General features: G+C 52.0%; 2 protein-coding genes across 14 annotated transcripts in view; one reads left to right on the top strand and one right to left on the bottom strand.

The window, feature by feature from the left end:
• The window catches only part of TCP11 (t-complex 11), a 143,247-nt gene that overhangs the window by 14,099 nt on the left and 114,549 nt on the right, over window positions 1-14,599 (top strand). The window lies entirely within an intron of this gene.
• SCUBE3 (signal peptide, CUB domain and EGF like domain containing 3) overlaps window positions 1-14,599 on the bottom strand; it is a 39,407-nt gene that overhangs the window by 8,528 nt on the left and 16,280 nt on the right. For 4 of the 10 annotated variants that reach the window (XR_010586018.2, XR_010586019.2, XM_015449522.4 and 1 more), the window contains exons 4-19: window positions 13,018-13,152; window positions 11,898-12,023; window positions 11,572-11,688; window positions 9,404-9,451; window positions 6,879-6,995; window positions 4,948-5,070; window positions 4,331-4,447; window positions 3,559-3,684; window positions 3,155-3,271; window positions 2,904-3,008; window positions 2,493-2,609; window positions 2,019-2,177; window positions 1,560-1,775; window positions 1,056-1,217; window positions 684-851; window positions 4-165 (exon numbers count right to left, since the gene is read on the bottom strand). Coding sequence is in view for 8 of the 10 variants with exons in the window: in XM_015449522.4 (XP_015305008.3) it covers window positions 4-165; window positions 684-851; window positions 1,056-1,217; window positions 1,560-1,775; window positions 2,019-2,177; window positions 2,493-2,609; window positions 2,904-3,008; window positions 3,155-3,271; window positions 3,559-3,684; window positions 4,331-4,447; window positions 4,948-5,070; window positions 6,879-6,995; window positions 9,404-9,451; window positions 11,572-11,688; window positions 11,898-12,023; window positions 13,018-13,152 (2,115 nt within the window). In the remaining 2 variants the exon portion in view is untranslated. The remainder of the gene's footprint in view (window positions 1-3; window positions 166-683; window positions 852-1,055; window positions 1,218-1,559; window positions 1,776-2,018; window positions 2,178-2,492; window positions 2,610-2,903; window positions 3,009-3,154; window positions 3,272-3,558; window positions 3,685-4,330; window positions 4,448-4,947; window positions 5,071-6,878; window positions 6,996-9,403; window positions 9,452-11,571; window positions 11,689-11,897; window positions 12,024-13,017; window positions 13,153-14,599) is intronic. The other 6 variants (XM_015449523.4, XM_015449525.3, XM_015449524.3 and 3 more) reach the window with 6 other exon arrangements.

Raw genomic sequence — 14,599 nt, forward strand, 5'->3', positions numbered from 1 at the left:
TACTCTTGCATTGGGCCACACTGGTAGAGCCATCAAAGTCTGTGCTTGTGTTTCCTGGACAGCGGGTGCAGAAGTTCTGACGGAAGTCGGGCTGATAGGAGCCCATGGCACAGCGAATACAGCGATGGATGCTGGTGTTATAGTAGTGCCCTGGGGAGCACTGGACTGCATGCAAGGGAGAAAGGCAGGAATCAAGATGGTGGGCAGGTGGGAGTTATGGGGCATGGGATGGACAGGATACATTCATCTTGGAGAATCAGGAGATCAGATACATCAAAGTTCTTTCTAGGGTCTCAACCTTTCCCAGTCATACCAGAATTTAAGCCCATGGAAAAACAGAGTTTACAGAGTGGTTGGCTACAGTGCCAATCCTTTTCTTTCAGACGCTGAGCACAGTGCCAAACCTAGATAGAAACTCATTTGGGATATGCAGGAGAATATGCCACCAGTTCTCCAAAGTGGAGGGGTAAGTGGGACTGTTAATTATCTCTCAGTTCCCAAGCTTGGAACTAGTGGAGGGGCAGGGTGGGTCCTGGAAGCAGGATGGTATGGTTGGTCAGGTAGCTGGGCCTATTACTGGTTTGGAGAAAATGGTGGGTCAGTGTCCACTCTGGGGACCTGGAGAGTTTTTTGGGAGTAGTTGGGGTTGGGGCATCCCCCACGGAGGTGAGTAGCTTACTCACCTTTGGTGTCACAGTCTTGGAAGGAAATGGCCCCTTCATGCTTGGTGGTGAGGCCCCCACCACAAGGGAAGCATAGGGTCCGTCCTGCTTCAGGTTGGTAGGTGCCACGTGGGCATGGCTGACAGGGCTTGAACCCATCTACAGAGTGTTGGCCAGGTGGGCACTGACCTGCAATGAATCAATGGCCCAACTCTGATGGGGATGGTCCTGAATCGTCCACATGGGGTCACCCGATCTCAGAGGGCAAAGGTATACAAACAGGATGTTGACTAAGAGAGTGGCCTGGAGCCTGGGCCTGCCTTTTGGGAAATCCCATGCCCATGGGCGTCCCAGTGCCCACCCTACCCCACTCTGTATTTGTTCCCCTGGCACCTGCACACGTGGTGACGTTGGTGGCTCCAAGAGGCCCGTGGGCATCACTCCCAGGGCAAAGGTCGCAGGAGAGCTGCCCTTCTCTCTCCTGGAAGGTGCCCGCTGGGCATGGCACACACTGCTCCGTCTGGCCGTGGTAATACGTTCCCTGCGGGCAGCTGACTGAGGGAGAGTCGGCCGCGCTAGCCACCCACCCCCGCAATTCCCACCACCCAGGCCTGGGACTCCCCTTCCCACTCCCCCCCACAACCCCTAATTCAGGGAGAATCTCTGTCTGGGAACAAACACAATCCTACTTGGGGGGATAGGAGGGCCAGAGCCGTGTGCAGGAGGATTGCCGGCCCCACCTGGCATCCTTCTAGATTTCAGCCTGGGACCAGGGAAGGGAGCATCCTGGCTGCCTCATAATTTGAGAAATGCAACTGAGGCCACAAAGGGTCCTGCTCTGAGCCAGGCCCAAACTGGGTCCTTCCTATATCCCTGCTCCCCAGTAAGCTCCCTTACCACACTTGGCCCCAGCACGGTGCTGCCCAGGCCTACAGGACTCCATCGGCTCTGCTCGCTCCCCGGCTACCAGGCCCGGCTTGTGGGCCAGCTCATAATCAAGGCCTGCCAGGCGCAGCAGGAAGCGGTCCTGGTTGATGGACTTTCTGAGCATCTTCAGGGATCCTTTCAGCCGCCGTTCCATTCGCTGTCGGAGGCAGGGCAGCCCACAGCTGGCTGGTGGTGGATGGCCATGTGTATTGGGGAGGAGGAGAAAGAGTTGCTGTGAGCAGGAGGGCAGGGGAGCAAAGCTGGGAGCTAAGAGGGGCATGGTAAGAGGGACTAGCTTTTAGGCTTGGCACCAGGCAGGGTCTGCCCCTAGTACAGGCTCCATCCCTTCTTTTTGCTGCTGAGGCCTGTGGTTTCCCCACCTCTGCCCTCCCCTTCCAGTCCTCTTCCCAACAGTGCCCCCAGTCCCACCTGTGGTTTCTTCGCTTCTGACCTCTGCCTCCAGTTCCAGGGTGAGCCTTGTGACCTCTTTGCCTGGAGGGGTCCGGGCTCGTCGGCCCTTGCCCTTCCGAGCGGAGTCACACTTAAGGTGGATGAAGGTGACCTGGCATTCAGAGCAGGGGGCACCACCTGGGAGAGATGCCTTGTCAACCCCAGGGACATCCCCTGGAAAGTTCTCATTCCCAGCCCAGACAGACCTCCCCAGATCTCTTAACTGTAACTATCTCTCAATCCTGTTTTAGTCTAGGGTCCTAATTAGTTGGTGGAGAGGAATAGCGTGGGACTTCCTTGGCTGCTATGCCTACAGCTGCTCTTTCCTCTGTTCTGCCTAGAGTTCAGGATGCTGGTGGGTTTTTGAAAGAGATCTCACTAATCAGAGGAGCTGAGGGGTAAGGAGGGTTTAGTGGCCAGATAGCCAATTGGAATGGGGTCCCCAGTCCAAACCTGGCCCTGCGATTCTGCCAGCCTCCTCTGTTTTGCCTTTGTTTCGCAGGTGCAAACGGCATTTGGCATCCTTGATCTTGAAGGAGGCCCGTTGTTTAATGGACAGCACTGCAGCCTCTAGAGGGATGGTAGAAACTCAGCACAGTATGGGATGCCCATGGAGGTCAGAGGTGCCATGGGGGATGTTGAGAAGCTGGGCAATAAGCCAGGGGCTTGGCTGGGGGAGTGAGATTATGAAAGCCAAGGGGATCAGCTGTTAGGGCAGAGGGAGTGAGGGAGCAGGGGTGGAGAATTACAGGGCAAAAAAGAGGATCCAGGAGAAAGGCAGGCCAGGGGATTGATGAAGAACAAAAATAAAGGATTAATGTTAAGAGAGTAGGGTGGGAACAGGGCTTCTGGGCTGGTGCTCACCATGGCATTGGTTGGAGTTCGTGCTGTTCCCATTGTGGCCAGCTCGGGCTGGAGCAGCCCTGGGGCTGGGGGTCCCACAGCTCACCGTGAAGCCATTCTCAGACTCTGAGAGAAAGAGCCTGTCACAGTTCTGACCTGCCTTCCCAATCCCCACTGGCTGGAGGAATCCAAAGGGAACGAAGGAGCTGCCTGAATGGCCAGTCCTTCCTCTTTTCTCCTCCAAAGCTCTCCAGCACCCTCCTCCCATGTACCTGGCAAAAACCGGGCCATGGAGGGACAGGTCAGGGCACAGGTATCCTTCTTGCCAGACCGGTTGCAGCTGAGCATGGCTTTCGAGGCCCCAGGACTGCCCTGACACTTCAGTGGCTCTAGGAAGGGGAGAGAGGCCTGAGCAAATGAGTACATTCCTTTCCCACCCTCTCCCTCAGTTGGGTAATTTGGAGGAATCAGCTACTTGCATAACTATTGTTGTACCCATGGAGACTGATGATGGGATTGTTTACTACAAATTTCATGTCTTTAACTCAAAATGGCTACATTCTCCACCCTTTCACACCTCACACCTTTCCCCAAGATGATACTGTATGTTTTCTAGAACCCCAACTGCCCCCTGAAACTGCAGTGTCATCTTTGGTCAGCAGAGGGCACTGCCCACCTGTGCAATCTTTGCCATTCCAGTGCAGCCGGCCCTGGCCTGCTGGGCAGGTACACTGGTAGCTGCCAGCAGTGTTGATGCAGCCAAAGCGGCAACCTCCCCGGTTGATGCTGCATTCATCCACATCTGGGGGAAGGAGTAGGGAGACAGAAAAACAACGATGGAGTTTGAGGAAGAGCCAGAGAGTGGGCAGTGAGTGAGGGCCTTTGGTTAGAGTTCCAGGTACCCTGCGTTATGCAAGATGAGTAAGTTCGAGAGATCTACTGTACAACAATGTGCCTATAGATAACAATACTGTAGTGTACACTTAAAAACTTAAGAGGGTAGATCTCATGTTAAATATTCTTACAATTTAAAAAAGTTAAAAAGGTATTCTAGGCACTGTAAGATGACTACTGGCTTGAGAAGAGCTCAAACCTCCTTCCGTTATCTCTGTCCCCAAAGGAATGATCGAGAAGGGGCCAAGCCGATAAGCTTTTTAAAGCCTTCCACTCCTCCCAGCCAGTGAGACTGTCATTTGGGAGCTGAGAGTGGGGTTTCAGGGACAGTTATAGGAATGGGAGATAGGAATTTTGGAGGCAGGATGCTGTTTCCCCAGTCTCCCAGTTCTTCAAAAGCTGTCTTAATTCCTCCTATTTTGTCACAGTGGATGAATACATGGTGCATGCACCAGGGATTGCCCATAGCCACAAGCCAACACAGGGACCTGTTCAGTTGGAGGGTGAAGAGGTGAGGGGCCAGGGTGGCTGGGGGTGCAAGCTTACTAGCTTACCCCCACAGTGGGTGACACCATACAACAGGTAGCCACGATGGCAGAGACACTGGAAGCTTCCTGGTGTGTTGACACATATGTGGTCACAGGTTCGATCAAAGGAACACTCGTCTATATCTGGAAGAGCAAAGATTCAAGCCACTGAATCTGTCTTGGAGCACTTGAGCCTTGCTCAGGTGAAGGACCCAAGTGAGGGGCCTTGGCTCTCCCCCTTGAACTGAAGAGTCCCTATTCACGTCCTTGCTCTAGGACCAGTGATTTAACAATGCCAGTCCATCTTCTCTGCCCCCTCTATTGGAGTCCTTGGAATTAGGAACTGCAAGATCTAGTGCCTTTAGGTCAGGGCCCACCATGTGTGGTTAGGTACGTCCTACTCTGCCAAGGATATGAATTGGGGTGAAATCCATCCCTCAGTCCTTGCCCAGCTGAGTGCTTTGATGTGGAGCTGGTCCGCTGAGGGGAAGGAGGGAGTACCATTTGCTAATTTGCAGGATGACACTGCCTATAGAGACTGCATGATATCTATTGAGTTTCTAAGACTTTAGTCCTCTGGCCTCCTTGAAGCTCTCCCATAAGAACCTCTCCTACAGCTTTCACCTTTGCCTGAGTCTGCTCACCCTGGCAGTTCCTCTCATTGATGAGAAGCTTATAGCCTTTCTTGCAACTGCATTCGAAGCTGCCCACTGTGTTCCGGCAAATGTGGTCACAGCCCCCGTTGTTTAAGCGGCACTCATCTATATCTGAAGAAGGAGGACAAAACAGGATAAAAGATACTATCAAAGGCTGAGAACAAACAAGGAGAAAGGTCCCTCCCTCACTGACAAGAGACATGCAAAAATGAAGGAGTCCTGGGCCTGCCTCTTCTTGATTCTCTCTCTCTCTCTCCCTCTCTCCCCCTCTCTCTCTCCCTCTCTCCCTCTCTCTCTCTCCCTCTCTCCCTCCCTCTCCTCTTTCTCTTTCCTGTTCAGGAGATCTGTGGCCATTAGTAACACCCTCTCTTCTGGGGTTGAGTGTTCTTATAAGGGGACAAATTGGAACCAAAACTAGAATCAGGCCCTCAGGGAATTACCTAGAGGAGGGGGCAGGTGGGCATTTGACCTAACAGGCTAGCCCTTAGTCTCCAGCTGATGGCCATTCCCAGAAAGGCTGGTGGGTAGGGTTATCTCTTTCCTGTCTCTCAGGTTGGGGGGTTGCGGGCGTGCGGGGCAGGGAGAGGTGGAGAGTCAAAAGGGACTCACTGAAAAGGGGCAGCCTTTAGGGAAGAGGAGGAGCTGGGAAAGAGGCCAGGCAGGGAGGACCTCCAAGAGAGCCAGTGAGGCTGGGTAGCTGATGGGGGAGGGCTGGGGGCCAGGCAAGGGGCTGAACTGGGAGAGATCTGGAGAGACTCAGGCCTGAGGCAGCTTTCAGCACTAGTAAGGGAAAGGGGGGCTGGTGAATGGCTTCCTTCCTGAGGTCAAGTTCCCCAAGCTGGTGGCAGACAGGACCCAGGCTACTCACCCCTGGGTGGGGGAGGGGGCAGGGAGGCAGCCTTCCACTTCACTCTTAGCATACCTGTCAACAGTTCTTCCAAGCAGGAAACCTCTCAACTCTGGCTGGCTGACCTGCTGCCCTAGCCTCCCCCCTCGTCTCGCGGCTGTTGGGCCAAAAGACACAAAGAACGAGCCCAGTCCTCCTAGTCCCCACTCCTTGTGACTAGGGGATATGGACCTAATGAATCATCATTTTCAGTATGGCTACTCTTCCTTTTTCCTCCTCCCTTCCCCCCCATTCTTCCTCAGACCTGGCTAATTAAAAGGAAGGGAAACAGAATGGATAATGTGGGTAACTATACTGTAATAACAGTATAGTTACAGTGTATAAGTATACTGTAATAACAGTTAACACAAAGTGTTTCCATTTGCCAAGCACTATTCTAAGTACTTTTTATATAACAACTTTTTAAATCACAACACAGTATGAGGCGAGCACTATGGAAAACTGAGGCACAGAGACATTAAGTGACTTGCCCAGGATCACAGAGCTAGTAAGAGACAGGGCTGGGATCTGAACCCAAGTAGCCAGGCTCCAGCTTCAGTCCTCCTAACTAGTATCCTACTCTCCCTTTGACCAGTACAGCCTTTCGAGGGGGAAAGATTGTTTCCCCAGAGCCCACTGGGAAGGTCTGAAGAATGTGGGGTAAGAAGATTATGGAACACACCTGTGACCTCATGCACACACAAAGTCAGGGCTCAAATATCCTTCCAGACCCAGGGGCAAATGTGAATTGCATGTCCATTAACTAAGAGGGTTAGGGACCCATGGGGGATGGGAATGAGAGTAGGGAAACAAGGTTGGGTAGGGGAAGGGGGCACTAAGGAACTGGCTGGACGTCTCTGTCCCTTGAACTGAGATGGAACGGGCAGATAGGAGACAACCCTTAGCTATGTCCTAGGTTCTTCATAAGAAGGAGGCTAGGGAGGTGTTATTCCATAATAGGCACCCTATCTCTGGTCCCAACCTCAGGCCCTTACCAAAGGTCACTCTGCTTCTGTCCTCTCAAAGTCCTTACCTTTGCATGTCTTCCTGTCTGGCTGCAGCATGAAGCCCACAGGGCAGGTGCAGTGGACACCAGTCGCTGCATCGTGACACTTACTGTCACAGCCCCCGTTGTTGACAGCACAGGTCTCTGTTTAGGAGGGAGGTGGGGGATGGTAACGAGGTTACAAGCCTGGAGGAGTCCCAAACTCTGAGGGTAGTGGAGACCACAGAGGCCCAAGGGAAGGCCTCAGCTGCCTCTCTGTGCTTTAGAAGGAGCATTAAGCTGAGGGAGGCTCCTAGCCCCTTTCCTCCCATCACTCCCAACCCCCATCCCCTCACAAGTACAGCCAAGCAGTCCACTTCCCTGCCCCCTACTTGATTGAAACAAGGTGGACAGCAGTGAGGCAGGTACAAGCCAGAGCTGTCAGGCAGGAATGTGCCGAGGGGGTGGAGGAGGTTGCGGGGGGGGGGGGGCAGTAGGGAGGGATGGGAGCTAAGTGAGGGTGGTTCTGGCCGCCAGGGAACCAGAAGGGACAGATAGGAGTTTCTTCCTCTTTCCACTATCTCTTTGGTGGGTGGGTGGGGATTGTGGTGGGACAATCTTATTGTAGGTGGATTGGAAAGAATGAGCCTGGCCATTCCTAAGGCAACTGAAGAATACCCATCAATTTATCTTCCTGTTCCCCGCTGCCTAGCTGTCTTAAGAAAGATCGCACTTCCAGGACCAACTGACTGCTCATCCTCAGAGGAGGTAGCACATACTGGGTTGGTTAATCTACCTTTGACTCCTCCCAAACCTTCCTTTTAGTTCTAGATGGAGACAAGCTGGCTGTTTTGTTGTTTTACTTTGCTAATGGGGAGATGTTATATAGGAGAGGGGAGAGTCAAAAGAAAGAGAAGAATCCAGAGGAGAAGGAAGGGTGTAAAAAGGTTAGTGAAAGAGAGAACCTCAGAGCTAGGTAAGACCTAAATCCTTATTTTGGCTAAGTCTCTTATGCTGTTCCCTTTTAACTAGTAAGTTTTCCCTATCACTAAAAGGTCAGAGTAGGAGGAGTGTGGATGGGTCACTCTCCCTATTTTCTGAATTCAGAGCAGGAGAAAAACAGGTTTAAATGGTAGCTTGGGAAAGTCAGATGTGTCCAAGGAAAAGCCATTAGTTCAAACAGTAAAGGCCCCTGATACAGAGACTGTGGAGGTGGTGTGGACTGTCCTCTTGGGGTGACTAGAATTCTCCCATTAGAGAGAGAGAATCCCAAGGCCTCCACTAGGGAAGATAGAAGAGTGGTTCTCAGAATCAAGGGAATTGAATAAGAGCAGTACTGGATGTACTGTCATCTTCTTGAGTCTCTGACTCCCCACACTCAGGCCCAACTCTTGTCACCAATAAGAACAGGAAGGCCAGGGCTCTAAAAGAAGCCTAACTCTACGTGTCCCTGGCCATACCCTGGTCCCTCAAATGCCCATGTGTGGAGCAGCTCAACGTGGAGTGGGATATCCTCTGTGCCATTTCCACTTTAGTCTCTCCTGAGGCTCTCCAAGACCATGGGAGGAACCTAGTAGGGAACCTTGAGTTCAGGTTCCAAGCCTAGCCACCCCCTTAAGAGTGCTCTTAGCATAAGAAGAGGTCCACTAAGCCCAGGAGCAGGGGGAGGGGCACGGATATCTTATGCCAAGGCCAGGTAGCTTCTGAAGGATGTAGGACAGGGAATAGCAGAGCTGGCACAATGTCCATCCCAGGCTGGACAGGAAGCTGGGCATAGCTGCCCACCTCTGCAGGATGGCATTCTCGAGAGCAGGGTGGGGCAGCAGGACCAGATAGTCTCACCCCTTTGCTCTCTAGGTCACCATATTAAAACCACAAGTTACTCTGTGCTTACGCTGTGCCAGGCACTTGCCAGGTAGATGCTCTACATGCACTATCTCAAGCATTACAACCCTAAGGGAGGACTGTTATTTTATAGAAAAGTAAACTGAGGATCAGAGAGGAAAGTAGCTTGCCTGAGGTCATACAGTTAGAAAGTAGTAGAGCCAGTATTCAAACTCAGGTCTGCCTGAACACACATGCCATGCTCTTAATCATTATGGTGGGAGAGAATGGTGAGTGATGCTAGGACTGTGAACTAATGTGCGTAAGAACCCAAGAAAGAAGCCCCAAGGAGGGGATGGCATCTAACCCTATCGCACCGCTATCTCAGGTGGCACAGTGGGCATGATGGGGAAGATGAGTCTGGTGGGTAGAGCGGGGGTGGGGAGCAGAGAGCTGGGAGTGGGGTGGGGTGTTAGAAGGTGGGTGTGGGAGGAGACAGCAGAAGAGGAAGGGCAGAGGGAGAGTGACAGGAACAAAGACGAGACCAACATGAAAGCTCCCGGGCCAGCTCTTAGGGACTCAGGTTTCTTGTCACCCAGTGGGCCCAGTGCCCAGGCTGCCAGGATAGCCCTGATGGCAAGTTGAGGCCCAGTCAGGCCCAGCGGGCATGCAGTTAGTGGGAGCCCCAGCGGGTTAGCCCTTCCCCTAGCAAGCCAGTGAGAGCAAGCGGAGAGAGCAGACATATTTACCATTAGAAACGGCTTGAGTGGGGATGTGCTGCTCTAGCCGCCTTTCCCCTGTTTGACATTGTAAAAAAGCTGTTTAGGTGCTGGGCAGAAGCCACTGTGGCCCTCTGGGCCCCGGACCCCTCCCCACCCTCTCCTCCCCACTGCCAGCCCAAACCACTAGCCCCAAATGATGAGCCCTGGGACCCTTGTGACAGCTTCACTCCTCATCCTTATCCTGTCTGGTGGTATCCCCAAAGATGCCAAGCTCCCCTCAAGTGACTGAAAAACTGAAACAGTCTCAGAAAGGGGCAACCAACCATGGGCCCAATACCACAGAGCCTGCCCAAGCCTAAGCTGGGATGCACCCTCAAGTCTTACTAACCACAAAATCCCAAATCCCAAAGGGTGCTGCCCTTTCTGCTAAACTATATTGCCTTCTCAGTCTTCCCACCGAATCTGAATGTCCTGATGGTCCCAGGCAATGATGTTTCCTCTTACCAGGGATGGCCAGAAAAATTAGATATAGGGCAAGGTAAAATAAGTTCTATTGGAGAAGAGGAAGAGGAACTAGGAAAGAATATAGCTGTAAACTCAGAATTGCCTCATTTGCTCTTTTCTGCCTCATTTGGCCATGGCCCAGTAGTGGAATAGGTCTTGAGTTAGAGAAGAGCCCAAGCTCAATAAGGGTGTTTTCAGAAGCAACCATGTCTGGAACTCTGAACAGAAATAAATCAGAGAGGAATCAGACCTTCACATCCCTGGCCCCTGACTCATGCATCTTTTCTTTGGGGACTGCAAACAGTCTCTTTTGAGAGACTGGGGATGTGTGAATGTATCCAGGAGGTGGTGGGAAGTTTGAAAAGCAAAATAACTAGACCTATGAGTAAAAAATGAAAGGAGCTGAAACACACCAGCCCAAAGAAGGCATCGAGAAGACCTAAAAATGTTCTGGGGTCTCTGAAGAGTTAATTCAGAGGGAAATGTGGCAGGAGAGATTTTAATTATATAGGGACTGTAGAACTGGACATGCAAGTCTCTGGAGCAAGTGCCTGAGGGAGCCCTGTAAGAGCATCATCTGCTCTCCAGTTCCTGTTCCTGCAGTGAAAGGGACAGGTCTCTGGAGAGTCTAGTTCTTCAGTTAATGTCATGTCTCTGATATACATAACTTCATACACAGTGACCGGGTTCACATACCCCCATCCTCAGCATGCCATAGCCCACTAGATGGACAGTCATTCATAAACATCTATGCCCACACAGCAAGCTTGTGCCCTGCCTGGGTGAAAACACAGCCTCTCTCTCAGCCAAACCTCTTCATTTTATTTCCCACTTCTCCAAGAGGAAACCTTGTTCCATTATCTTTCTCAGCACTAAAGACCTAAAGGCTGAGGGAATTAGGAATTAACTTTAAGGAATTAAAGTCATCTAGGGTACCTGAAAATATATGAGATAAGGCCTAAGAATTCAGGAAGAGGGATCCAGGTTAAGAGGGCCTCAAATCAAAGTGAGAGATGGAAGGCTGGAGTTGGTGAGGAAGAAAGAGGATTGCTGGTGGAGCTGAGAGGGAGTACCACTGGTATCTGGAGGAGAGAGAAGGAAATGGGGGCAAGGGTGAGGTGAGTAGAAAGGGGAGTTGCAGGAGGAGAGTGAGGAGAGAAAGAATAAAGAGGAAAAAGATACCTGGAGCCAGGAAACCCCATCTGTCAGTTCAGGGATGGTTGTTCCAGGAAGGAGCACTCTGTCCCACCCTCAGGTGCAGAGTGGGGACACTTGGCTTTGACAATTCCTCTCTTATCACACTAGTCAACCAAGGGCCTCTGGTCAGGCCTAAGGAGATGCATTTCCCCAGCTCTCTTCCCAGTTCTCAACTACAGCCTTGGTCAATAAGCAACTCTGCTAATTATTCCCAGTTTGGCAACACTTTTTCCGGGGATGAAGAGGATGGTGAGGCTCCTGGAACAGGGTGGTAAAACCACTGGGTTGGGGAGGGGAAGAGGGCCAGGGAGCCCTTCAGTCTCTCTTAGAGTTGTCCCTTACTAGACCTGGCATTTTCTGGGTCTTAACTCCCTCACCAGTCCCTCTGTTCCCAGCACCTGGGCCCCATGCACTCCTCCACTTCCCCGGTTCCCAAGGGGTCCCACCGTCACCCCCATCTCAGGTGGACTGAGTTCTCCCCTGGCCTCACCCACCGATGCATGTCTTCCCGTCGGTATGGAGCACAAACTTGACATGGCAGCCGCACCGGGGACCCTGCTCTGTGTCATCACATGTGTGTTGGCAGCCGCCGTTACCGTAGTTGCACGTCACTGTGCACAGAGAGGACAGGGCCCTGTCAGCTTGCTCCTCCCTGGGTTCCACAGTTTTCTACAATGTGGGTACTGGCCCCCTTGCCTAGTTGCCTCCCCTATACTCCCTTTTCCTCCCAGCCCTATCCTCTTGCTCCTAAGCCCTATACCCCTCCTCTTTGTTTTCACCCCTGACCCCACTGCCCCACCTGCCATCCCAATTATCTCACATTTACAGTCCCGTTGGTTCTTGGTAAGCTCAAAGCCAGGACGGCATTCACAGGCAATACCCCCCTTGGGCGTCTCCCGGCAAATGTGGGCACAGCCATGGTTCTTGTTCATGCAATTCATTCCTTCTAAAAGAGAAGAAAGGGGGGTGAATGCTCTGTACCCCTGGATGTCTAGAAGAGGAGGACTACAAGGGGCAACTGGGGACCTAGAGACCTGGGAGAATTCCACTGAGGTTGAATTCAACACAAGGAGGGGACTGACTCTCCTTGTCCCAGGCCTCCTGTCTTCCCCACAGACCTGGGTGCTCATGAGCAGAGCTCAGAGCTGTTCTGAATGATGTATTAATAGCTAGCTATTGATACTCATCCGAACAAATGATCACCCTCTCCTTCAAACAACCAAAAAATTGTGTATAATAGGTATCCAGCACTGTGCTGGAGATGGGGTGGATTTAGGAAGGTCCGAAAAAAATACAAGGTGTGATTACTCCCCTCAAAGAGCTTACAGTCAAACTGAGAAGAAGATCAGTAGAAATCAGATCTACAATGCGAGTGGAAGGTAACTGGTATAGATATTTACTATGCAATTTTATTCAACAAACATTTATTAAACTCTCACTACATGCTGGGCAGTATGTTAGGTGCTGGAGATACAACAATGAATTAGACATAGTCCCTGCCCTCAGGGATGTCACAGTCTAGTGGGAGTGGGGGGCATGAGTCATAGAAACAGACAATATAAACCCATTATTCCTGCCTGACCCTCCCAGGCCAATACAAGGGAAAAGGTATTGGTGAGGCCTTCTCAGATAGGCAGCAGCTTAGAGAAGCTCAGCCACCTACAATTAGGGACAACATCCACCTCAGGTCTGGACACAGAGGATACTCCATAGTAGCCTTAATCCCATATTGACCCCAACCTCAAAGTAATTTCTCCAGATTTTGCCCTAACAGGGTGTCTGTTCCTAGATCCTTTGGGGTGTGATTGAATTGAAGGACAAGAGAAGGAGGAGCTAGCTGAGGTGAGAACAGACAGTGAGACTTAGGGGCTGTTGAGGGACAGCTGGGAAGAGAAGCCTGGGGAGGACAGGGATGGGGCCATCCCAGGTCATGGGCTGACCTTCTGGCCGCTGGATGCAGGTATGCTGGTTGTCGCTGAGGAAGAAGCCTTCCCGGCAGTGGCACTCATAACTGCCCATCATGTTGACGCAGCTCTGCTGACAGCCGCCGTTGCCCTCGGCACACTCGTCCACATCTGTGCAGGATAGGTAGTCGGTGGGGCCATGGGGTGCAGGCAGGGTCCAGGGTGTATCCCAAGACTTCAGCACCAAAGGCAGTCTTAAGAACTACCACCCCCTAAGCCCAGCCTTAAGCCAGGAAGTCCTCACACCCTTGTCAGCTAATATTCCACTAAGTTTTAAAAGGCTGCCCTGAGGGCAGAGCTGGGAAGCTAAGCAAGTGGGGGAAAAGGGGACCTTTGAACCTCACATGTCACCTAGGTGAAGCCATGCCTCCCTTTCCCTCACCTGTGTAAACTGGGTATGAGGACAGAGGATACCAGGAAAGAAGCCAGAGCAAGAGGAACAGTAATGAAGGTAAGGATGGAGATTGGTCACATTGGTTGGAGAGGTAATAGGGGGTCACAGCTGGTTGCAATGAGCAGCCAGGGAATGTAGGAACCTGGGAAGTGACTCTGGGTGCAGGCAGAGCTATGGCCATGGTGCTGAGGTTGGAGGGGCAGGGTGGGGAAAGGCAGCTGAGCCTCAACTCCTTGTGGGTCAGGGACCATTTCTGTGGACAGGCCACGGCCCCATCCTTCCTCCCCTCCCCCCTCTGCCTGGGCTTGCTGCCATATTTTCTAGCCTTTCTCCTATTTTGGTTTAACAAAACAAAGTCTGACAACTTGGCGGGGAGGGATCTGGGGAGAGCTGCCAGGCCACACCCTAGATGGTGGGGGTTAGGGGCAGGAAGAACAGTAGGCTCTCACCCCCAAATCACCACCCCTAGGTTCTAGAGCCAAGCTCACCCTGGGGCCCCAATTCAACACCTTGACTCCATCTCTACGCTAGCTACTGCCCTCCCAAGTCCATGGCCCTTCTCAGTTTGCCTTGGCCTGGGAGGCATCATGCAGATTGGTTGTCAAATGGAGCAGCTAGAATCTGGGCTCCTGAGGGCTTCATCTGCCTTCCCACCCTCTCTGCTGAGATCCTGAAACCCTCTCTTCCCCTTCTGGCCAGGGCAGAGGGGCCCAGATCCAGCTGGCTCTTGCCTGAGAGGTACACCTGTTGGAAGAGCTAAGGTGTACCTTCCTGTGCTTTGCTCCTGTCTCCACCCTATCTTTTGCTATTCTCTTGACTTCTCCCCCATCCCTGTCTTCCTGCTCTTGCCACATCCTACATTCTATCCTTCTGTCTGCTCCCCTTACCATCTAACCTTGTGGCTTTGCTACTGTAGCCAAGCTCTTTCCTCCAATTCTCAGTGGGGAAGCTAAGTCCCAGAGCATGGACAACTTTCTCAAAATTCCCCTAAGAGCCAAAGGTAGGGGAACCCTAACCCTAGGTAATCTTTGTCCCTTGACCCTCTCTATACCTAATCATTCTCTTGTTCCTCTGGTTGGTTCTCCCCAAAACACTTATAGGGAAACAAGATATGGTGAGAATCAGGGGCCTAGAAAAGTCAAAGGCAGCCAAAGAACTCAAAAG

Source organism: Macaca fascicularis, chromosome 4 (genome assembly GCF_037993035.2).
Source record: "Macaca fascicularis isolate 582-1 chromosome 4, T2T-MFA8v1.1".
Lineage (NCBI taxonomy): Eukaryota > Metazoa > Chordata > Mammalia > Primates > Cercopithecidae > Macaca > Macaca fascicularis.